At 40.1% G+C, this 23,134-nt stretch overlaps 2 protein-coding genes across 3 annotated transcripts; both read right to left on the reverse strand.

The window, feature by feature from the left end:
- Positions 1–259: 259 nt before the first annotated feature.
- LOC102226691 (SWI/SNF-related matrix-associated actin-dependent regulator of chromatin subfamily E member 1-like) lies at positions 260–12,759 on the reverse strand. Of its 2 annotated transcripts, none has more exons than XM_023349307.1 (11): positions 12,684–12,759; positions 12,080–12,137; positions 10,446–10,489; positions 9,735–9,833; positions 7,497–7,577; positions 5,341–5,472; positions 3,814–3,985; positions 3,503–3,675; positions 3,313–3,414; positions 2,339–2,570; positions 260–1,281 (listed from the first exon to the last, which is right to left on the reverse strand). In XM_023349307.1, the coding sequence occupies exons 2-11, from the start codon at positions 12,084–12,086 to the stop codon at positions 953–955; spliced, it is 1,371 nt and encodes a 456-aa protein (XP_023205075.1). In that variant the 5' UTR covers positions 12,087–12,137; positions 12,684–12,759; the 3' UTR covers positions 260–952. The 2 variants fall into 2 exon arrangements, with proteins under 2 accessions (XP_023205075.1, XP_023205074.1); XM_023349306.1 differs by having other exon boundaries at positions 7,485–7,577.
- Positions 12,760–13,815: 1,056 nt separating this feature from the next.
- Positions 13,816–23,041, reverse strand: LOC102226433 (putative all-trans-retinol 13,14-reductase). The gene is made up of 12 exons (XM_005811740.3): positions 22,519–23,041; positions 21,142–21,324; positions 20,697–20,835; positions 20,355–20,457; positions 19,211–19,406; positions 18,932–19,129; positions 18,232–18,351; positions 17,892–18,030; positions 17,052–17,161; positions 16,742–16,908; positions 15,095–15,254; positions 13,816–14,179 (listed from the first exon to the last, which is right to left on the reverse strand). The coding sequence occupies exons 1-12, from the start codon at positions 22,676–22,678 to the stop codon at positions 14,037–14,039; spliced, it is 1,818 nt and encodes a 605-aa protein (XP_005811797.3). The 5' UTR covers positions 22,679–23,041; the 3' UTR covers positions 13,816–14,036.
- Between the last annotated feature and the right edge of the window lie 93 nt (positions 23,042–23,134).

The following is a 23,134-nucleotide window of genomic DNA, read 5'->3' on the forward strand; positions in this document are numbered from 1 at the left end:
CATATTTGTAATTCATTTAAAAATGTCAGTTTCATTCTGAACTAAATATTTAAACATTTTTTGTTAAGTGAATTGAGATGACTGAATTGCCCCTTTAAGACTAAAATGAATTGAACTGAACATAAGTTCACATGGAAAGGTCATAGTGCATGTTAGGTTCATGCTGAAATGTCATCTATGAGCTAAATATGGCCAACATTTTGTGAGTAATGTACATCAAGGTAAATAAAATAAAAAAAAACAGTCATTCACCCACAGATTGGGAAATCAAATTTATTTGAATCAATAAGATCAGACAGTACAAAAAGAGGCAGATTACTAAAAGGTCCATTTCAAATAAGAAACCAGTCCTTTGAATGGATAAATGAGGTTACCTTTGAATGGGTGGTCCATGCACTTCTCTGATGTATGTAAATGATTCTAATGTCAGCAGAAACAGGTAAATAAAAGACAGTCAGTAGAAAATATGATGAAAACCATTACAGAAACAACATGGAGGACATATCTGGTGTTTCAGCAAAAACATGGGGATGAAAGAACGATGCTGACTTTAAACTCACCACATCATCAGATATCAGCTGGTTTAGTTTTATTCCACATATTGTAAAGGTTCCTCATATCTACAGGAACCTCAAACTGTTGCAGATTCATACTTATCTGAGCATGCAGAAGGTTGGGAATCAACAGAAACCAAACAGAGCTTCTTCCAGCCAGCTGAGTCAGAAATGTTTCAGAAAAGCTGAGTTGGTCAAAGTGAAGGTTTACAGGTGGAGTATAGTCTCAAGTGTGTGACAGGAAAGCAAGAAGTAACAGAACCAGTTGTGTGTTCCCTACAGACTAGCAGAACGTTGGTCTGTCAGGTGAGCGGATGGAGCAGTAATGAACCTGTCTGGTTCACAACTTTACCACTAGAGGGCCCACCTCTACAGCTACTACTCTGTTCTAACTAAACTCACACATCGTACTGTTGGCTACTCTGATTGGGCAAAAGTAGAGGTGGTGGGGGGGCTACTTCTTCTGAGGAGGTTGGGGGTCCTGCAGCCCCAGGGTTGGGGGCTTCCTGTCCCACTGAGGGGTCCGATGACGCTGTGGCCCCGACGCTGCCATCTGCTGGAGGGGGCAAGCTGTTGCTATCATCACTGGGGGCGCTGCTGACCGGAGTGCTGCTCTCCCTTGGGGGCTCAGGGGGAGGGGCTGCTTTATCAGAGGCAGATGGGGGGTCAGGCAGGGGAGGGGCAGCAGACTGCTGGTCAGAGAGAGGCTCAGCCGGCGCCACCTCATCTGGGGGAGCAGGACACACACATGTTTACACACTTAAAGGTGACCCATCATGTTTCTTGAACAGGTTAGGGGGGAAAAAACAACCTTTTTTGCACAAATCATTCTTAGATAATGAGATTTTATACTGTTCAGTTCTGCCTACTGTGAGCTCCTTTCACAATGAGCTGTTTTAGTCTGCTGTCACTTTAGACCAAACAAGCTCCTGGCCACGCCCCCTCAACAATGTGAAAATGGCTGCAAACAGGTGTGCATCTGTGAAAAGCAAAAGTGGAGCCTCCTGCACAACCAACAAGAATGCAGCAAGTGGTTTTTGGATGGTAAGTCAACAACAAAGCTGGTCTTTTCCAACAAGTTTTGCTGTACAGCGAATATAACAGGAAAACCAGCTGAGCAAACGGGCTGGAGCTACAGTGGGGTTGCTACAGATCTGCTGTTGGTGTATCAACCTTCCAGACCTCTCAGGTCTTCTGGTTCTGGTCTGCTCTGCATCCCCAGAACCAAACAAGAAGCAGCATTCAGCTTCTATGCACCACAAATTTGGAACAAACTTCCAGAAAACTGTAAAACAGCTGAAACACTGAGTTCCTTTAAATCTCAACTAAAAATCCTCCTGTTTAGGATTGTATTTGAAACGTAATCAATTACCAATTTTATGATGGAACCTGACTTAATGTCGTGTTTTGATTGTTGATTCTATGTTGCTTTGTGTTTCTGTGTTGATATGATGTAAAGCACTTTGAAATGCCTTGCTGCTGAAATGTGCTATACAAATAAAATTTGATTGACTGATTGATTGCTAGGTGACCAGCAATGCCTGACGATTTGTGACATTACATTCTGGTTTTGAAATGACTCATCTTCCAGACACCAAAAACATAAACTTATTGTGCTGCTTTTAGAAGCAGTAGTAACCACATGGAACAACAAAGACGCACAAAATATGAATTTTACACAATATGTCCACTTTAACTCTGAAAATGAATCAAATATTTTGGTTAAAGTGATGAGTTTTATAAGAAAGCTCCATTGCGTGCTCACAGCGTGGAAGCATTAGTACCTGTCTCCATTGCTGTGGGCTTGTCTTCCTCTGTGGTTCCTGAGGTGGTGCTAGCGTTGCTCTGCTCTGCAGCTTTGTTGGCTGCAGCTTCCTGTTGCTGCTGCGCTGCTTTCTCTGCCTGCTCGGCCGCTTCTCGCTCACGTTCCTCGGCTCTCCGCCTGGCCGCCTCCTCTGCAGCCGCCATCTCGGCCGCCAGCTTCTCCATGTCCACCTCTACCTTCAGGCTGCACAGCTGCACACGAGACAAGGCCAAACACAGCACTGAGTACAGACAGGCTGTTTCAGGCAGGACGGTTTTACAACATGAACAACATATTTCCTCCACAGTTTTAACAGCTGTGGACAATACAACTTTTATTTTTTTAAATGCCAGACTGTAGAGGTCTGGCATTTAACAGATCAAACTAAACTCAGATACTGGTTGTTAAAAACATCTTGAGGCGACCTGGAGACGGGATTTAGGATGAACCTGGCACCTTCCAGCACTAGATATTCAAAATTAATGGTTGGATTTGATTGGATAACAAAACTTCAACAAGAGAACCAACAGCAGAAACAATTGACAGAATTCTCAAGCTCATTAAATAACATCATTTGTTGTTATGACTATACTTGTTACTTATGATGTGTCAGGGATAATCATATTTTACATATTCTTTTAAAATCATTTTTATCTATTTGCTTGTTGTTGTTGTGGCAAAATAATTTCCCACATGGGATTAATAAAGTTTTTCTTTCACAGAACGAGAATAAAATTGGAAAGTTGTGGAAAGAAAATATCAAAGTGGACAAAAATGTTGCGTACAAAACAGAAAATCAATAACTGAACTGGAAGAAAGCTGAAGGCCAGGGGGAAAAAACATGTCCTGATCCTATTTTTATAATTTCATAATAATTTCCACAAACACACATTACACCTGTAGCTATGGTGAGGCTGGATCTTATTTAGCTCCAATCGTTGAGTGGAATCTCACCCGCTTGAGTTCAGTGTTGAAGGAATCAGTAGTCTCCAGGAAGCGTCTCTTCTTCTCTTGGTGGCGATCTTCAATCTGCAGAAGCTCTGCCTCCAGCTTTCTCTGAAATGACCCGCAGACAGCCACTCAGAGGAAACCACCATCAACCTTAGCATAACCAACAGCAACACGCCTCATCCAGCCAACTAACCTGGTGCACCATGAGGGACTGGACCTGCCTCTTGAGGACCTGCATGCGGGCCGTGGTGACCACAGAGCGGACGTCGGGGACGACGATCTCGCTGAGGATGTCGCTGATGAGTCGGTGGTTCCTCTGGAAACGAGCGGCCGCCGAGTGCTTCACTGAAAAGCCGTCATCGTAGTCTGGGCACAGAAGGAAAAGCCAACATCATGCTTCAATTAGCAGCTAGCTAAACCAGAGCTGTCCAGTTAGCATGTAGCGCCTCAGCTCCCTGCGCTGGTCCTCTGGAGGTTCAAGGGGGCTTGTGAAAGTGAACTTGCCATCGGGGTCCTCGGCAGGCTGGATGCTCATGTACGGCTCTCCCTTGTCCATCCGACTCTGCCTCTGCCTGCTCTCCTCCTCCAGGGCAGCTTCAGCGCGGTTCTTGGCGTTCACGTAGGCCAAGTAAGCTGGAGAGTTGTGGTAAGCTTTCAACGAGTCGTTGTACTCGATCTGCAGGCAAATACGCTCAGTTAGGAGCCAACCTCCAGGAACGGATCAGCAAACATCTGGATAACGCTAGGAGGGGTCCAACAACTGAACCATTCATTTAGGAATCAGTTATTGATTCCTAAATTAATGGTTTAGGAATCAATATCCACATTATTTATTTGCATATTGTAATGTATTTCTAATGTAAACTTTAAAAATACGCAATATGCAAATACATAATTTTATTCTGTTTGTAAATAGGAAAACCTTTTAAAACGCAATAACAGCATTTCTTTTGTGAATGCTTAATCATAGCAAAGGACACATCGGCAGCATAAACAATCCTATCAACAGGTACAGTGCAGAGCTAATCTGATGACTGCTTTCTTGATTAAGTAAACAGATATCAAAATATGCTTAAGAGATTTTTTTTTATTCTTAAATTATAATCAGGTGAAGCTAGGACTATGCCACTTCAGGAATTTAGGGTAGAAGACACTTACGTTTTTTTGTCATCTTGTATAAAATATTTGGAGGGTTCTTGTACACTTTGGACTTAATTATGTCAAAATGTTGTTTTTGACATAAAGAACATTTTGTCAAATGTTTTGTACTCACTTTTGACTGAGTACAAAAGTGAACAATTAAAAACTTTAGGGCTGAAATGATTCTTCGAATGATTGGAGTACCTCGGTTATTAAAATTCCTCGAGGAAAATTTAATAATAATCGATAATCGATAGATTTCCCGATTAGTAAAATATTCGTTTACAACAGCCCTAAAATAATTACTGTTCCGCCAAGTCTGGTAGCAGCAGCAGAGAGCAGACAGCTTGCAATAATAAAACTACAGATTTATCATTCATTCTATGAAGTCCTGTGTCTAACTGTTCACTAGTTGTACATTATGAGTAGCATAAGTGAAAACGCACTTCACTGCTTCATCACAATATATAGACTAATCAAATATTGACTGAATTGATCTAGTAATAACTAGGTCTTGGACTTTAATCTGTTCATTTTGATGGATTATGGATTAATAACATATATCTTAACGTGTCTAACTTTTAAAACATACAAACGCCCTGATATGAAACCTTAGTATTTTGTTTCTAGTATAAAAGTAAATCTGAGGCGAAACAAAGCGATGAAGGACAAAGCTGCTTCAGATTCATTTCTGCTTCTAAAACAGATCTGCTGAAAAACATTGTTCTTGTGTTCAAGTTATGCTAAAAGGAGTTAGCCTGTGCGTGAAGCTATTAAAGCCTTACATCTCCATGCTGAACACGTAGCAGCAGCAGAGACGTCCCCAATGCTAACGTTCCATGAACGATCCTTCTCCCCTCACAGAGGACTGCTAGAGGACTGAGTACGAACCTTTTCAGCTTCGTACTCATTCAGGTAGTCCTGCTTCTCCTCGTCAGTCAGGTCCCTCCACATCCCTCCGATAATTTTCCCAATCTCCCAGAGCTTCAGGTCTGGATTGGAGGCTTTCACCTGGTCCCATACCTTCAGGGTGATGCAAGATGCAAACATACGGGCACAGACCATCAGATCACATCCACTTTAATGAGAGAACTAGAAGACAACAAAGAAATAAAGGAGGAAAAAAAACAAAGACAGAAGCAGTAAACTAGTATTTATTTTTTGCAGAAAGACTTGAGGAAACAAAATAGAAGTGCATCTCAGTAAATTATAATGTCCTCAAAGAGGGTTTTTTTTTCAGTAATCCAACTCAAAAAGTGGCTAAAGTGGGTCATTGCTATAGTAATAACTGTGTGTAAATAATGTGTGTTGCAGTCAGAGTAATCATTTCAAATGACATTAAATTTGCGTTGTATTTGGAAATAGAAGGTGTCAAGAGTCTGCAGAGTGGAGAGAAACAGAATCCAAGCTGCTGAGGTGTAGAGAGGTTTCCCAGTCAGACCAGCGTTTCCCTCTGCAGACAAGTTTTATGGAAATCCTGCTTTTGCTTTCCAGGATGTCTTGGTACCGGCCCACTCCACAGAGAACCAGAACCTGCTTTAATAAACAGAATGGCAGCACGTTGTAGCAGCTCTGTTATTTTCATTGACATTTTTCAGTTTCACTCCTCTCTTTCTGGGAAAAAAATGCTTTTTATGGACAACTGTTCATTCTTGTTTTCGATTCTGTCCAGCTGGATTGATTTTTGCCAATACTTTTAATACTTTGTTCTTTTGCTATGCTGCGTAACAATAACAACATGATTTAATTTCCCTTTGGGATCAATATAGTATTTAGCGAGATCACCAGTTCAGCACCCACTATACTGTAACACATCATTCTAACTGAACTATTCAATATTAGGCTAATAAAGTTATTTACAGCCAGTGCAGATCTCCTCTCTTCACCCACATGCAGCTTTGCGTGGTCTGCAGCTGTCAGAGGTTTGGTTTTTAGTACAGCGTCTGTCTGGGGTTGCCTCCCGTTCAGCCTGCTGCACTTTTCATGTCTGATGGCTTATTTTACCAACTGCCCTGATGACTGCAGCTACATCTTCATTTTTCCTCTAATTGGGACCAAAAGAGGAAGAAATTATCATTTTCATTTGTCCTCTGCATGCTAAATATGAATGAAGTTTATTTTTGGTAAAAATTAACTGTTTGAGAAAAACCCCATCACCATCGATACGTGACTCTTATTTAGAGGAACTCAACACATCTCACTGAGTCGATCTTACAGTGAACAAAACTTTTTTCATATTCCTGGTAATTAATGCCACAGCCACTGAAGTTGGGGAAATTTTTCCTGTTTATCGGCTCACATGCAGATAATGATATTCACTAATGTCAGTTTGGTAGCATAACTGTGATAAACAGCTGTAGTACACTGACAACATGTTGGCTAATGCTGATACGGCAAGATAAATACAGGGTAACCATGGCAACCAGTGACAGCTTAAAGGCCAGCACTTGCCTGTGTTTACAAATAGGTATACCTTTCAGAAGGCAAACCTTTCTATGGTAAAAAATATCTTTTTGTTGGTCTGTGTAGTATTCTAATTTCTGACAAGTCGATTTGGAGTTTCTAATAGCTGTGAGCCAGAATAATCCAAACTTACTGAAATGCATGCTGGAAACATAGAACTCCATCTGATTCTTCGAAATGAATTACTGAAATAGATTTGGATTTCCCTGATATTGTAATTCACTGAAATCCACTTGGAAGATGAAACATGGAGCTGATGGATTTATGGCTGCACAGTCAGAGAGCAGAATGTCTTCAGCAGCATGTAAGGATGAGATTAGAACTGTAAAACTATGAGAGCAAGAGAGGAAATAAGAGCAGCAGAGGAAGTGAATGCAGCATCAAGAAATAGAAGATGCTGGAGAATTAAAAGCTGATAGAATAAGAGTGGAGTTGCTCCACTTAGTGGTGGAGGAGGAGGTGGTGGTGGTGAGGCGTCATGGCTTGGCTGTTTCCCGCCCTCAAACCCCTGCAGACTGTCAGGGGAGGGGAGGACAAGCAGTAAAAGCAGACACCGTAGATGGGTGTCTTACCTTCCTGCTTACCTTCCGGCTGTACCGCATGTAAGGCATCAAAGGCTTGTCTGGAGGTTTGGGAGGCTTTGGGACGGTGATCCCTGACGAGTTCTGGGGAAAAGGAGAGGAGAAGAGAAATGAAAGGATTTCAGGTGGGACAGCAGCATGGGGGGGATGAGGAGGGAGAGACAGCAGGTGAGGAGGAGGAGAGAAGAACAAAGTGATCATAGAACTCCAGCTCTGGAGGTCCACTGTGTTATCACACACACCACTAATCCCTTCCTCCCTCTTTCCTCATGGTGTCAGCTCAGTGACCTTTACCCTCTTTAACAAGCAGTCAGCTGTTTGCAGCAGAGCACCATCTTGGCTGTCATTAGGAGAGTGTTAAATACACTGCTAGCTCTACAGCAGCTAGATGCTACAGGTCTGTTCCAGGGTTGTATGAAGAGCAGATGGCAGTTGAAACCACAAGTTTACATACACCACTTTTCCCCCCACTCAAAGTCTTAAGTTAAAGTAGACCAGACTTTTCTAGTTCTCAGTCAGTTACAATCACTGATATTTCTATTTGCTAGAACTCAGAATGTGTCATTTATCTATTGATGTCTTCAGAACCAGACATTTCCATCCATGTCCTCAGGGTGTGGTAGAGTTGCTCTGAGCTGGATGGCGTGGGTCAAAGGAGTCCTGGTCTGTTGGTCCTGACAGAACCGGCTCAGGTCTCCTCACTCACACACCTACAGCTTCTCTACTGGCCGTACATCACAGTTAAGATGGTACAAGCATCCCTGTTTTTCCTCCAAATGTAACCATGGCCATCATCTACTTGTATTTCCATCTGTGCTGAACATAAAACCAGTCACAGTAGTGTGTTGGTTCTGACCCACTCCAGGTTCCACTAACGGCTGGGATGTTACTGCACTCCTTAATGATTACCATTTGGTTTTCATGGAGCTGAATCCAACCAGATTATTCAAATTAGAGCATCTACATAACATGTTTTTATTCCCATTAGCCATTTATTCTGATTATTCATGTCCATGTGAATGTGGCTGATGTCCCATCAGCTTCAACAGCATCTTAAGGGCTTTAGCTTTAGCTCTGGAGTCAATCTGCATATTCTGGACCAGAACCCGTCTCCTTGCTGAGTGGAATAGATTTCTTTTATTCTAACTGAAATAGAACAAGAAAAGTTTGGCCTGATTTTACTTTAAAAAGAGAAAAAAAGTGTCTTTTATTAGGTGCATCTTCTGGTTTCAACTGTATATCCAATACAACAACAACAATTATTTAAAAATTAAGTCGGCACAATTTAAGTAAATTATTAAAAACTATCACTTAAAATAGCAAAAGTAATATTAACTGCAATTATTCCAGGTTTTTCCATGTACTTGTGATGTTTTACCTCCATACAATGTCCTCACCACTCTGAGCTTTAGTGTCTGTTAACAAAACCGACAGCAGGCGAGGCCACAGAGGACAACTCAGCCCTCATTTCCAACGGTACGGGTCGGTTCAGTGTGCCATTTTATGATCCAGCATATTCGAATGTTTCGACCTCCAGCTGGACTCCGACTGGGCAGGCGCTGCTAAACCCAAACACCTGACGTAGCGTCATGCTAAAGCAGCAACAAACGCGATGCACCGCTATGTTTTGTCACAGGTAAACAGAATTTATCTCCTTTTTTGAAAGAAGAACCAATTTTATTACCTAAAATGCAATAACAGCATTCCTTTAGTGAACAACTGATTGTTCACTAAACGATCTGCAGTTAAAAATCCTTCTGACATCAACAAGAGCTCAGCTCTTTCTGCTGGAATTATCAATACAGTGTAGGACTGATGTATTTACTGGATTTACTGATTCAAAATTGGAAATTTTTCTTAACAGAATGTGAACCAGGTGAAGTTAAAACTGCTGCTTGAGAAGTTCTAGGTAGAACAGATTTAAAGACAAAGTTTTTTTTCTTATCTTCATACAAAATGTCCATATTTCTGTATAGTTTTGGCTCTGTGTTTTTTCACCAAAATGGCCTTTTTGTATTCTGTAGAGTCCTTTTAATTACTAAATTAGTTGAAGATTATTTCAATAATGAATTCAGCCTCATTAAAAAAAGAGGGTTAAAAAAAACCTTTTTGCATTCACACACATAATTATTGTTTTCTTAATGCTTCCCGGAAAAGTCAATAACATATCAAATCATATTCCACCCCCACCACCCCCCAAATTTCCAAGTCCCGTTTTGAAATCCTTCTTCCATTCATTACCCTGCTGGAGCCTCCGGAGCTCCCTCCCAGCCGGAGGTTGTTGTAGGCCAGATGGCTGTAAGGGTTGTAGCCCACAAACCCTGGGGTGGAAGGCATTTGCTGATGGAAGACAAATGAGACAAAACACGAATGAGAAATGGCTCACAAACAAGAGGAGGAAGAGGGACAAACATAAAAAAGTAAAAAGAAAGAAACAAAAAGGAGTGGAAAACATGAGCAATTGTTTTGATGACCTCAACATGCAAGGGAAAAAAGAAAGAAGTGGCCAGCAGGCTGGCATTCAGAGTGAGAGTGCAACATGTCAACGCTGCATGGAGAATTAAAGCTTAGTTTAGTTTCTGTGGAGAATAAACTCTGGGCCCGAACCGTTCACAATGTTGCACCCTGCTGCTGAATGCGAGAAAATGAAATGCTGGGAAAAAAAAAAAAAAAACACAGACCGCTGACTCAAGTTCAATAAGATGTCTACCCAACCTAGGAGGATAGAGATCTTGACTCAAACAGCTACATTCTGTTCAAAGACTAGAAATGGTTTTAAAATGGAAAGAAGCAGGAGCCAAAGTGATTATGGAGAGCTGAACAAGATTTGTGGCAACCTTAGTGAGTTCAGATAGAGAGAAGGAATATGGAAAAGCAAAAAGTAGAGGACAGCAGCCCAGCTGTTGGCCAGCTAGGAGGAAAAGAGGCTGCAGCTGCTGGTTAGATACTCACTGTTGTTGGGGCGGGAGGGGGAGGTGGAGCGTAGGATGGGCGCTCTGTGCAGGAGCAGAGAAAAGAGACGCATGACAACCTGAGTCTGATCATAGTGCTCAGAATTACAGCTGCACTCAGAAATCAGAGAGAGAAAAGAAAAATATCTGGTATATATATATAGTCAGTGAAGAGTTCACACTCACACAACCCTCAGAGTGGAAGATGCTACTAAAGAAAATCCCAAACTAGGAAAAGTAGGTGCGTTTCCACTGACCATATAATTGCACAATTTCACATTTCAAAAATAAATCTACTTAAAGGAAATGTGTTACGTTTTGGTGCTAGGAAGAGATGTTTTTTTGGTTGTATCAAAGTTGGTTTATTTTGCAAAATTGCAATGGAAGCACTTCTTTTCTTATCACATGAGTCACATGACCAACAACTGGATGTTGCCACTGACACAAACCATGAAGAAGATGACGGGAAGCAGTTGGAGAATGAGGACGCTGCATGTTTATTAATGACTTATCACAGGAGCAAACTTCTTCACGTGTTAAATAATTGCGTTTATTTAATGGAAATTGTGTTTTTTCTACATTGACAAATTTGTGCGCACATTTGTAATGGCAACGCAGCTTCTGTTAGCCATTTTCAAAATCAGCGAGGTTTTTAAAACAAAATGTTGTATCCTTCTATCAGTGTTCAGAGATGAGGTCCATTGGACCCCACAAGTTTTTATTCTGTGCTCGCCGTCCGGCAGGGTCGCACTGGCCCCACGAGCGCTTTACCGCAAGAGGGTCAAAGAAGAAAACCATTTTTCTCCTGAAGAACGTCTGTGTTTATTCAGATCAGTAGAAACAAACAGAGCAAACCTCTCCTGATAATAAGAGCTGTGAAAAGGCCCCGCCATGTGGTTTCTGAGTTTCTGCAGCACCGGAGTCACATGTCAAAAAGCGAACACAGTGTGACATACAGACGCTAATGTTAAAACAGAAACTGCAGCAAACTAGATCATCAGGTCTGATATTCTACAGACAGCTGGAGGATTTGAAGCATTGAAATAATCTTTTTTTTTCCTGAAATCATTTAACAAATCATTATATTTACATTCAACTAAAAATGTCAGTAAGTACATATATCTCCATGTTACTCTCAGAAATCTGCATTTTAAGCAAAAATTTAATAAATGATTGATAAAAATAATTATTTAGACAAAAAGGTCCTGATCACAGTCATATGCATATATTGCACCTTTTATACAATACGTGCATGCATATTGATATACATTATACATATTGTATAATATGTGTACCATAAGTATATTATGCATATTATATAATATACATAATACTACCCAATATGTAATATTATGTAATCATATACATATTATTAATCTTGTACTCCAATGGTGAGTAAATACAAGAAATGTTATTCTGAAATGCACAAACCTGTTTATGTTTTTGAATGACTAAGTGGCTGGTCATATATAATATGAGGCCCATATTCTGATATGGGCCTCATATTAAATGCTTAATATTTGTATTATTTGTAGTATTAACATTGTTACAAAACGTTCCTTGCAGCTGCATAAGGGAAATAGGAATGTTAGAATCAAAATCATTAATAACGTGTTTTTACACGTTTATACTTACTTGACATCTTTGCTGAACTCTGGATTGCAGAAATCAGGCTGTCCCCATGTTGGTTAAACTGCAAAAAGAAAAAAAGCGCTAAGGCTTCAGCATTTTCAGCCACTAAAAGACAATAATCAGAACCAAAATGTTTAAATTAAAGAAATATTATGTGCGGACTCCTAAACGGTCTCGAAATTACTGCATATCTGCGATAAGCATCAATGAAAGACGGTCGACTTCTTTTAGAAAATCAGGCTAACTCTAATAGGCAAGGCCTGCTAGCTGAAGGGCTAACACTAAAACAGAGGAAATTGCGCCTCGGTAAACATAAACAGTCTGACAGAGTTCATTTAAACGACCCGTTTACACGCAGAAACATAAACAGAACCAAAATAAGTCCGCTGCTGAACTATTCACAGTCTAACTCTGGTCGGAGGAATGGAATCAATATGTTAGCGATGCTAAGCTAACAGTTATCAGAACGTAACAAACCAGAAAGAGCTCACGAGCCTAGCTGCTAAGCTAACCAAAACCAGCACATTTAGTACATTTTAATTTAACTTATTTAAGTATTAAACAAAAAAATTTTTTACACGCACAAAGAAATTACTAACACACTCACTTTGTCACCCTTTGTTCCCTTCGATAAGAGGCCTCCTGTTCCGCTTCTCTCCCTTTCACGCACAAACCGGTAATGTTTAAACAAAATAGATCCTTTCAGAATAAGAGCTTGACTACACGGGCGCTGGGAATTTTGCTCTTGTCCAGGGTGGATAGGGTACCCAAAAATTGTTCTCAAGAGTAGCACTACTTCAGGATAAAGTATAAGTAACTTAAAAAGCAACTGTTCAAGAATTCACTCAAGTAAGACAACAAAAGAATTTTGAGTAAAGACTACTATCACTACTTTTCTAACTATTATTACTAGGTTGCTCAATCAGTTGGGTCAGGGAGAGACAGAGGTAGATGAAAAAGCTTTTTAAAAGCTGACAAAATAGCATAGTAGCGACAGAAAAGAACACATTTGGATTAACTAGAAAATTATCCAGTGAAAATAAATGATTGTAAGTTTTTTTTGTCCATTCAGCAGTACTTCATCTTCTAAATTAATTTGATCAAATCTATGTTCTTGTGTAATGTTTCAATGTCACGTCGGCTACCTTACAGGAATTCACTTTGAGTAAAACCGATAAGCTGTTAAAGTTAGAGGAGACAGACAATAGTGGATGAGAAAAGAAATTAGAAAAGTTATAAACATGGAAATGGTGGAAATAATCTAACATAAACCAACACACCTCATATTGTTAGTGGTACTATCAGAGCTGATAGATAGACATTTGTGAACAAACATGAAAACTGAATGGATAAGTGTCTACACACTGCTTTATTATTATTATAATAATAATTATTATTATTATTACTATTATTATTAATGTTTGTCCTGTAACTGGGTTGCTGATTTAAACCACTCTCCGTCTCAGTCATCGTCGTTGTGTCCTTGGGAAAGAAACTTCAGGTGGCACTGTCATGGCAGCTTCTTCTCTTTCAGACTGCCACAGGGCAGTGTGTGTGGGGGGGTGTGCGAGTGTGTTTGCGTGTGGGGGGGTGGGGGGTGAATGTAGTGTGAAGCGTTTGGTGTCCTCTGGACTTGATAAAGCATCATACAAATGAAGGCCTTGGTTTCCATTGCTCAACAAAAGAAGGGGATACCGAACATGATGAAAGTGTGAAAGAACCAAACCAAGATATATCTGTGAATGTGAATCTTAAAAGTTTATTGATAAACTCATTTCTGGAGGGAAGAGGATTAAGAGGTTATTCTGAAGATCACAGCCTCCGAAGTTCTCGTCTGCCTCATCTTTCACCAAGACTTCAGGCACTCTCAACATATCTGTAGTGCATAAAGCGCCCCTAAAACATTAAAATCTAAAACATTTGTTTTGTTTTGGGTGCTTCTGTGCTTCTACAGAAGGGTCTACTTCTTCTTGGTGTTCCGGTGCTTGAGGTGAGTCTTCAGACCAACAAGGTCGATGTAGAGGATTTGGTTGAGGACAGCCGAGGCACAGAGCAGTCCACCGTGCAGGGCCCCAGCCAAGCCATTGCAGAACACATCCTGACCTGAACACACACCGTGACATGAAGAATCAGACTCTTATAAAGGCACTAGAGAAACAACCTCCATAGTAGCTTTGAGATTATGATGTTACTGGGTAAGATGCAAAGTCTTAGTTGAGGTAAGTCAACAACTCTGTGCAATCAGGAAGGTTTCCTTAGATGTTCTCCTACAATTGAAACTAGATATTTACATATACCATATGAGAAAAGTAAACCTTCTCTGTCTAACATTAACATTTCCTGTTTCTGCTCAATTAGCATTACCACATTTTTTTCTTCTTGTCATATGCCACAATTATGAGAATTCTTATTATTTTCTTCAAATTCTCAACCTTCCACAAGCTAAGATAATATGCTCTAAAGCTATTTTGGAATGCTTATGAGGAATTTGAGCTGATATTTTAGTAGCTAATTTATAACAACCAAGTTGATTGGAGGAACACCTGTGGATGTATTTTAGGGCAACACTTCAAACCCACTGCTTTCATGAAGGGGCATTATAGAAAACTCAAACGGAATCAGCAAAGATATCACAAAGAAAGAATTGTGGCGCTCCAAACATCTGGTTTGGTCCAGTTTCAGATACTTGAAGGTTTCACATTCATCTATTCAAACAATTAGAAACACAGATATCAATACCAAAATAATAATAATGCCCAACCATCACACATCACACAGGGTTCTGTTTTCTGATGCTTTGGTGTTAAATGTTTGAATCAAGAACAGAACCAGTACATTTTGTGAAGATGCTAGCTGAAGCTAGTAGGAGACTCTCATTATCCACAATAAAATTACATGCTTTGAAAAGTCACTCAGAGGGACAGAAACCATTACTCCAGCCATATAAAAAAAGTTACACAGTTATTATTATAATTAATACACTATGGTCAATCTGCTGTGCGGTTTTGGTCGTGCTACCTGTGAGGTACAGCCCGCTGACGGGGGTCTGTGGTCGTGTCTTAGCAGATGTTTCTGGACCGAAGCGCTCCAGGTTGTGCTCTGCACCGTACATCTCACCTCTTGGAGCGCCCAGATAGTGAACATTAGTTAGAGGTGTAGCAGCTTCCACCATGACCACCTGAACACAATCATACAACAACAGATAAAACCAATACCAAACATATTTTTCGGCCATAATTTGTTGAGGATGGTCATTACGACTTCAGTCTCCAGGAACAAATGACACTCCATTCAGATAGAAGTTCAAGCTGAACATTGCACACCTATGCAAGCAGGTCATTTCACCTATTTAATTCCACTATTGGACATTAGCTTTATATGTATAACTACCAACCACCTCCACAGATAGATATCAAAGTCTAATGTTGTACATTCTTCCAACATAGCTGGGATATAATTTGTGATGAAAAGGTGTGAAGCTGATTGCTATTTTAAGAAATTGTTGTGAAAACACACTAATGTAAATTCAACTTCAGATGAATGCAAGGCTGATCTGGTTCACTGTGCCATTACTGATTTGACAAAAAATAAAATAAAAAATGTAGAAATAGATACAGAATACATGAATTGTGACATTTCATCTTGAAAAACTCAGATTTTTAAACCATGTTTTTATCGTTTCTGATAAATAGATGTACACAATTTGCTTTTTTTAAATAATCAGGTGATCAAATGGATAAAGCTGGTACCGGTAGTTTGTACTGTATAGTTCTGGAAGCTTGCAAGTATTTCATAAATCAGAAGAAAATTAAAAATATTGATGAATTTACGTTTTTAGGTGTAACTTTGGATCCTAACCAATAAAACGTATCAAAACGTTTATAGTGTTTCAAATTTAGCTTAGCTAATTTTAGGTTTATGTATGCCGATCTCTTAGTAATGAAGCTTCCCATATTATCTAAATTCTTTGATTTTTTATTCTGGTTTTTATATGGCTAGCTTGTTGTAGGAATGCAAAACAGTTTTAAAACCTCTTGAATCAATGTCCAAAAGTGCCTTAAAGATTCGATCAAAGAGCTTAATATGATCTTTTAAACTTTAAAAATCTGACCTTTTATGTAAACATTTGTTTAGTTTATAAAGTTCTTCGTGACATTCTTGCTCCACCTTCAAGAAAGTTTTTTCTGAGATCAAATAACAGGAATAGAGTCTAGAGGGCGCCCTCTAGAGGTGATTGCAGCATCCCAAAATGGAGGACTGCATTTAATGAACGTGATGAGCCATTGGAATAATTTGCCAAACGAGATTACATGTTCTACTTATAAATCTTTGCACATTAACTTGCATGTTAGATGAGCAGATTTGGACTCATTGCTGATTAAGGCAAAGAAATTGTTTTATGGACTGTCTGTTGGTTTGTTGTTTAGTTTGCTTGGTTTTAGTGAGACTTATCTGACATCTATTTAATTATTTACTAAACTTGCATTTCACCACTTCATAATCTGTTAAATAATAATCGATTACCATCAACCTGTTCAGGGGCTGCAGGTGGAAATTAGCATTCTTTTTTAATCACAGTTAGCAGAGGAATTACCTCACAAATAATTTTTGTCTCTTTTCTTACTGATAAAGGGCAAATTTATGCAAAATCCAACAATGACTCACTTTATCTCGAAGTTGAGGGAAGATGGTGAGAGCCCATTCCAGCAACTCTTGGGCCATACTGTTTTTCAGGTCCAGATATTCTGGACCCCTCTTGCCAACTTTGGTCTCTTTCCAATCCTCAAACCACTCATAGCGGGCCATGGTGAGTAATGTCATACAGGACTTACCTGTACAAACACAGGAGAATACAGAAGAGCAATACGTGGAAAAGGAGGTTTGTGAAATTTGTGGGTCAGATCAAGCAAAAACACTGCAGTGAAAGACGTCTCATTCAGGAAGTCACAGTGGTCCTGGCGGGTGAATGTGTTACCTGGGTGTCTGATGGTGGCTGTTGGATCTTTAGCCGATGGGAAGGTGATGAACATCATGGGTATGTTTCCTAACACCTGCTCTCTGTTCAGAGAAGAGTACGCCTCCATACTGCAACCGCGGCAACATGCCCCCAAACACAATGACATGAGCAATACATTATTGTTATGCTTCTTTCTTTAAATGTTTATACCCCTTAAACCTTTCCAGATTTTTTCACTTCACACTCATAAAACTTCAGATTTTACTAAGATTTTATAAGACAGACAAACATGAACGGTGCAGAAGTGAAAGGAAAATGATATATGGTGTTCAGAGGCTTTTTTGGAAATAAAATCCAAATTGAGTCAAGACGTTGTAGAGCTGTCCTTCATGTCGTTTACAGCTGTGAGTCTTTGCTTTATGTCTGCAGGTTGAGAGACAAAATATTGATCATTCTTCTTTCCTAAGCAGCTCCAATTCAGTCAGACTGTATCTAGTGTGTTTGTTCCCATCAGTTTTTAAATCTTGCATCAGATTTGGAGTTGGATTTAGGTCTGGATTTGACTAGGCCATTCTAACACATAATACTTTGAGCTCTGGCTCAATGTGCACAATATTTCAGGACTGCCCTTATTTTTCTCCTTCAGTCTTCCCATCACCTCTGACCAGATTCCCTGCCCCTGCTGGAGAAAAGCATGATGCTGCCAGAGGCTCTGAGTTCAGGATGATGTTCGATGCTGCTTTTACTCCAAACATAACATTTTGTATGTAGATGAGGAAGCAAAGCTTTTTCTTAAACTGATTAAACCAATGTACAGTGTTTAGTCAGAAAGAATAAAACATGCAGGAGCAAACATACAGTGAGTCCAAGTCGTTGCCTTTATACATCCAGAAGTTCTTAGAAACAATGTTCAGCTCTTCCTTGGTTCCATCCAGACCAACAAAGACCAAGAAGGAACCCATACCATGACGAAGCATGCCTAGCAGTGACTGGATTTCTACACATACACGCACACGCCCACACAGACACACACACACACACACACACACACACACACACACACACACACACACACACACACACACACACACACACACACACACACACACCCACACACAATACCAACAAAGACAGGAGACACCAAATGAAGAAAATAATATCAGAAACATGTACAGTTAACTGAGTAGAAACATTTTACCTGGTTTTTCCTGAATATGCTGGGGTAGAAATTTCTGGAAGGTGTTGAAGATTCCAGCGTCAGAAATGACAACAGGGGCGAGAACCTCAATCTCTTGTTGTCCTTTGAGAACCGTCACACCTTGAAAACGTGCAAAATACTTTATGGTGGTACTTTAGAGAAAATTTGCAATGTGGCTCACCTAGAACATGTTGCAGATGTTATCCTGGAGTTACAAATAAGGAAAGATAGCCAAATCAAGCAGCTGATAACACTACGTTTGAGTGATGGAAGCATAGTTTTTGTTTGCTTTCATATGTTGAAGGGAAGATTGGATCCAAAACAAACACAAGAAGCCATTAAACAATCATTCAGGCATTCACACTCTTCTACTTCGTTGATTTTTTGGGCAGCAGTTGTTTGCACTGTGGCCATGTTAAATTTGGTTAGGTTAGGTGGTACTTTATTGATCCAGAGGAAATTATGAGGTAGCCTGTTGCTCACTAATTCCTGCCAAAAGAAATAAAACTCATAAATCTTGAGATTAAGCCTAGAAATGTTCTAGCAAAAAGTTTAAATTTCTAATGCATTTTCCTCCTAAACAAACCGAGTCAATCCAAGTGTGGTCTCTAACATTTTTGCTTTAACTCGTAAGTAGATGACATTGACGTGTTATTCTTAAAGTTTACCAAAACTTGACCAAAGGTCTTCCTCTGCTCACCACAGGCCGTCCCCTGACTGTTGATGAGGATGCGTTGAACAGGCGCCCTGACCAACACTTCACCGCCTGCCTGCTGAATGACTGGAACAATGTGAAAGGCAATTTCACTGGCCCCCCCGTACGGGTAGTACGCTCCACGTTTGTAGTGGTGGAGAAGAAGCGCATTGATTAGGAAGCTGGACTCTTTAGGAGGGACACCTACAGACGACAGGACACAAGAACCGTGAACAATGCGTGCAGCACACAGCTGATGAGCTGAGGCCTGGAAGTGATGAGCACCGTAGAAAAAGTAGGCAGAGAGCGCCTGCAGGTCCTTGTTCTGAGTGAGTCGGGACATCATCTCTGAATGGCTGGTTGTTGCTAGGCGAAACACAGGAGATAGTCTATCCAACAGTCCAGTCCAAATCAGAAGGTTAACCACCGGGTAGGGCAGGATCTTCAAAATGGCAATAAGTGGAGTTCTCCGAGAGGCGTACTGCAGAAGGACAGAGTCCAGATTATTTCTCAGAGTAATGCACATGCTATCCTATCAAACAGCTGTTCATTCAGAGATGAAGCTGAACTATTTTTCATGGAGCTGCTTGTGCGACCACCACCTCCACTGCTTTCAGTATAAAAACTGCTGTAGAACAGCAGCAAACGCAGCAGTGGGAATCAGCATGATATAAACATGATATAGATGTTTCTTATTTGGGCATGTAGCAACATAAATCACACAGGTGAGTCTACTGAGAGGTTGAGACCAAGTGCCTGGACCGAGTGTCCACTGATTAAAAGTTCATTAATGCAGCGGAAACCAGAAGTTTACATACAACTTTTCTCTCACTGTCTGCAGGCAAATCAGACCAAACTCTTCTTGTTTTAACTGAGTTATTTTTCCAAAAATATTTCTAATCGATAAATGCAAAAATAATGAGAGAAAGAATATGTCAGTGATTTATTTTCTTTATTTATCCCCTTCAAAATCAGTTCATACTGAATAATTACTTTTTAACAATGAGGAAAAGCCTAGATGATGATGTCACAGCGTTGGTAACTTCTTGTAGGTTAATTGACACATTTGAGTCAATTAGAGACTCACCTGTGGATGTATTTTAAGGCCACACCTGGAGCACTCTGCTGGACATGTTTTTGGTCTGAAATGTAAAAAGCCAGATTGCAATCTGTAAATGTCTACAGGGTAAAAACCTTCCTATCTGGAGACATGTCCTATGGTCCAATGGGATTAAAGTATCCACCAGAGTTTACTTTATGTAGCGATGGCCATAATGATCATTGTTACATATGGAGGGAAAAGAGGGATTCTTATATGCCTCTGTGATGGTTTTACTCTGTCCACTTGCAGCACCTCATAACTAACTCCCATGCCCGGTTCATTATGGATGTCACACATACACACACATGCCCACGCCCATACACACACCTTCATCAGTTTCATAAACTCATCAATGGCTTCCTCTTCTTCTGGGAACTGCTTCTTCAAGGAATCTGCCATCTCAGTTTTCCCTGCGTGAATATGATACTCCCTGAAGGAAGACAGGATGGTCAGGTTTAGTTCTGATGGTGGGACAGCTTCCTGGCTGGAAACATAACATGTGATGAAACTATTGCTGGAATGAAACATGCATAATTATTCAGTAATGACCTGCAGATGGTTTCAAAGAGTGTGCACCCTTCATAAAGATGAACTTTTTTCTATATTAAGAAAAGTGCCATGGATATTACTTATAGGACAAAATATCACGTAGATGATGACATGGAATACCTGCAGTGGCCGGGCGGTCCAAGAAGCACAGTGTCATAATGTTGTTCCAGTTTGACAAACTGCAGCTGTCCCTCAGTGATCTGATCCAAAGCGACCCTCAGCAGACTGTTCTCATGAAGTTGGCCCAGATAATGGATCCCTGACGGAAGCAGGACAAGAAGGAACTGAGGTATTTTTAACATTTTAAACAGATCATTTATAAATATTTTTAAACTGATATTTTTCAGTTATTTTTGTGTATGAACTAATTCTTTTTGTGGAGTTCATATTTTGGTTGTTCTTATTTATTGATTTTTGTATTTTAGCTATAAAACCATGCTTACTTTGACTCAATGATTTGATCTCTTTGTGATAAAAACAAAGAACATCTGAATCATTCTGATATTTCAACATTTGTAGTACAGGAAGGTTTTTGTTGCCGGTGTGTTGTGCTGAGGAAACCTACCCACATCGAACTCAAAGCCCTTGTTTTGGAAGGTGTGTGTGCAGCCCCCAGCAAGGTCATGCTGCTCCAGGACTACAACTTTCTTCCCAGCTTTGGATAAAATCGCTGCAGCTGCCAAGCCTCCAATGCCGCTGCCAATCACCACCGCATCCAGAGCCGGTGGAACCCGGTCGGCACGGAACCCTGAGGGAAATGCATCATCATGTCAGGCTGTGAGCTTGATGCTGCGTTCCATTTGTAGTCGGAACTGGGAACTCCCTCTGAAGTTGGACTTTCCACTTGGAAAGTGAAAGAATTTTTCAATCGCCTGACTTTGAGATCCAATATGGCCGCTCCTTGCATAAAGCGATGGTGGAAGCATTTATTTTACATGACACAATTTAAAGATTTAGTCTAAAATCAATGATACATACCTGCAGCTCTAAACTGAATAAATTAAAGGTGGTGTTTTGCATATGGGAAGTACAGCTTTAAAGGATATTCATAGGAGGTACTATGAACAATAGCTAATTGAAATCCCTGCTTTACCCAAGTAGGATGTTATTTTGGGTGTGACGTCAATCCCATCTCTGGAATGACGTTATTAATTTAACATGCTGCTTTCCTTTTGAAAAAGGAAAGCAGCATGTTAAATTAATGATGGCCTTGACAAAAACTTCACTTCAAACTGTTAGCCCTCAGCGGCCTTAGCGTGACGCTCAGGAGGAGCGCAGCGAGGTCATCACCACCAATTATTAATTTCTAAAACCACACACACAAAAAAAAACTTATAAATGCTGGTTCCACTTCGTAAAATTTATATTTTACGTAATATAAATTTTTATATTTCTGTTTCTGTTTGTTACTTGAATGAACAAACAGAAAAGCAGCTTGATAAAAAAAAGATGCAAAAATTAAACAACTTTCTTAAATGAATAATACAGCCTGCACTTTTCAGAGGCTGCTTGCAGACATGTTCAAGAACTTGACAAGAAAGTCCTATAATTTACAAAGGACTTTTCGAAATCCTCTTGAAACTTATCATGTATCTTTATCATGTTTTTTAGAAAATATCTGGTAAATTCTAAAGAAGTAAGTTGTGGAACGTACAGGATGGATTAGGCTGCTCCAGATGTTTTTATGATGTAAAGCTCTGAACTGCCTTGTTTCTGAAATGTGCTATACAAATGAACTTGATTGATACCAGTCATTATAAACACTCTCATGTTACTAGCTACCTGCAGAGATATATAAAAAATACTGTCAATTTTTTCCCCAAAATGTATTACTGTACCAACTACTGTAATACAACTTGTCAAGAAAAAAGCAGTAAAATAAGAGCAACTTACAGTCATTGCTTCATTACTGCCTTCTCTTTGTATACATTTCCTCTCTTACCTTTCTTCAGTCTGGCATCCCTCTCGTTGCTGTTGGTGACCAGGGGTCCTGGTGGTCTCAGACACCTCTCACTGAACACCTTATAGTGCTTCCCAATGATCAGGAACAAGATGAGTGCCACCAACAGACAACTCAGGACAGCAAACACCCACAGCCACATGGCAGAGGAGAACTTTACTCAACGCGACAAAGATCAAAAGAAGGAATGCAGAGGAGATGAGACAAAGGTCAAAGCATAAAGTGCAGACGGGGAAGGAGAATCTGAGAGTTGGGTAAGAGGAAGAGCAGAACTGTCACGAAGGCGAAAAACTGCAAGTAGTCTCAGTTTGGAAGCAGTGAAAGGAAGAGGATTAATGGTTATTCACATCAAGAAGTCAGTAAAATGTGGTAAAACATGTGACAATCAGGACTTTAAGAACGGCAGAGAAGATTCTTTACGGCAAGACATGAGACCAGCAGGAAAGAGAGAGCAGCTTGTTCATCAGACCTGCAGTGTGGAGTCTTCACAAAAACCCACATGAACTGCCCCTCATTACTGAACCACCTAGAGATGAAGGTTAGTGTTCTTCCTTCCACAAATATAAGTCTGCGAAGCCCAGTCTTCCATAGTTCTTTG

This window comes from Xiphophorus maculatus, chromosome 16 (assembly GCF_002775205.1).
Source record: "Xiphophorus maculatus strain JP 163 A chromosome 16, X_maculatus-5.0-male, whole genome shotgun sequence".
Taxonomy (NCBI): domain Eukaryota; kingdom Metazoa; phylum Chordata; class Actinopteri; order Cyprinodontiformes; family Poeciliidae; genus Xiphophorus; species Xiphophorus maculatus.

Bases quoted from the DNA above. Each gene is read 5' to 3' on its own strand.
- LOC102226691 (XM_023349306.1), bottom strand. The intron at 3,986-5,340 runs GTTCGTACTCAG...ATTTGCCTGCAG, and splicing joins ATGAGTACGAAGCTGAAAAG to ATCGAGTACAACGACTCGTT. The intron at 3,415-3,502 runs GTTAGTTGGCTG...GGGTCATTTCAG, and splicing joins AGTCCCTCATGGTGCACCAG to AGAAAGCTGGAGGCAGAGCT.
- LOC102226433 (XM_005811740.3), bottom strand. From the start codon at position 22,678: ATGTGGCTGTGGGTGTTTGCTGTCCTGAGTTGTCTGTTGGTGGCACTC. The intron at 20,836-21,141 runs GTAGGTTTCCTC...TGCTTCCGTCAG, and splicing joins GGGCTTTGAGTTCGATGTGG to GGATCCATTATCTGGGCCAA. The intron at 14,180-15,094 runs GTAGCACGACCA...GTGTGTGTTCAG, and splicing joins CAGCGGGCTGTACCTCACAG to GTCAGGATGTGTTCTGCAAT.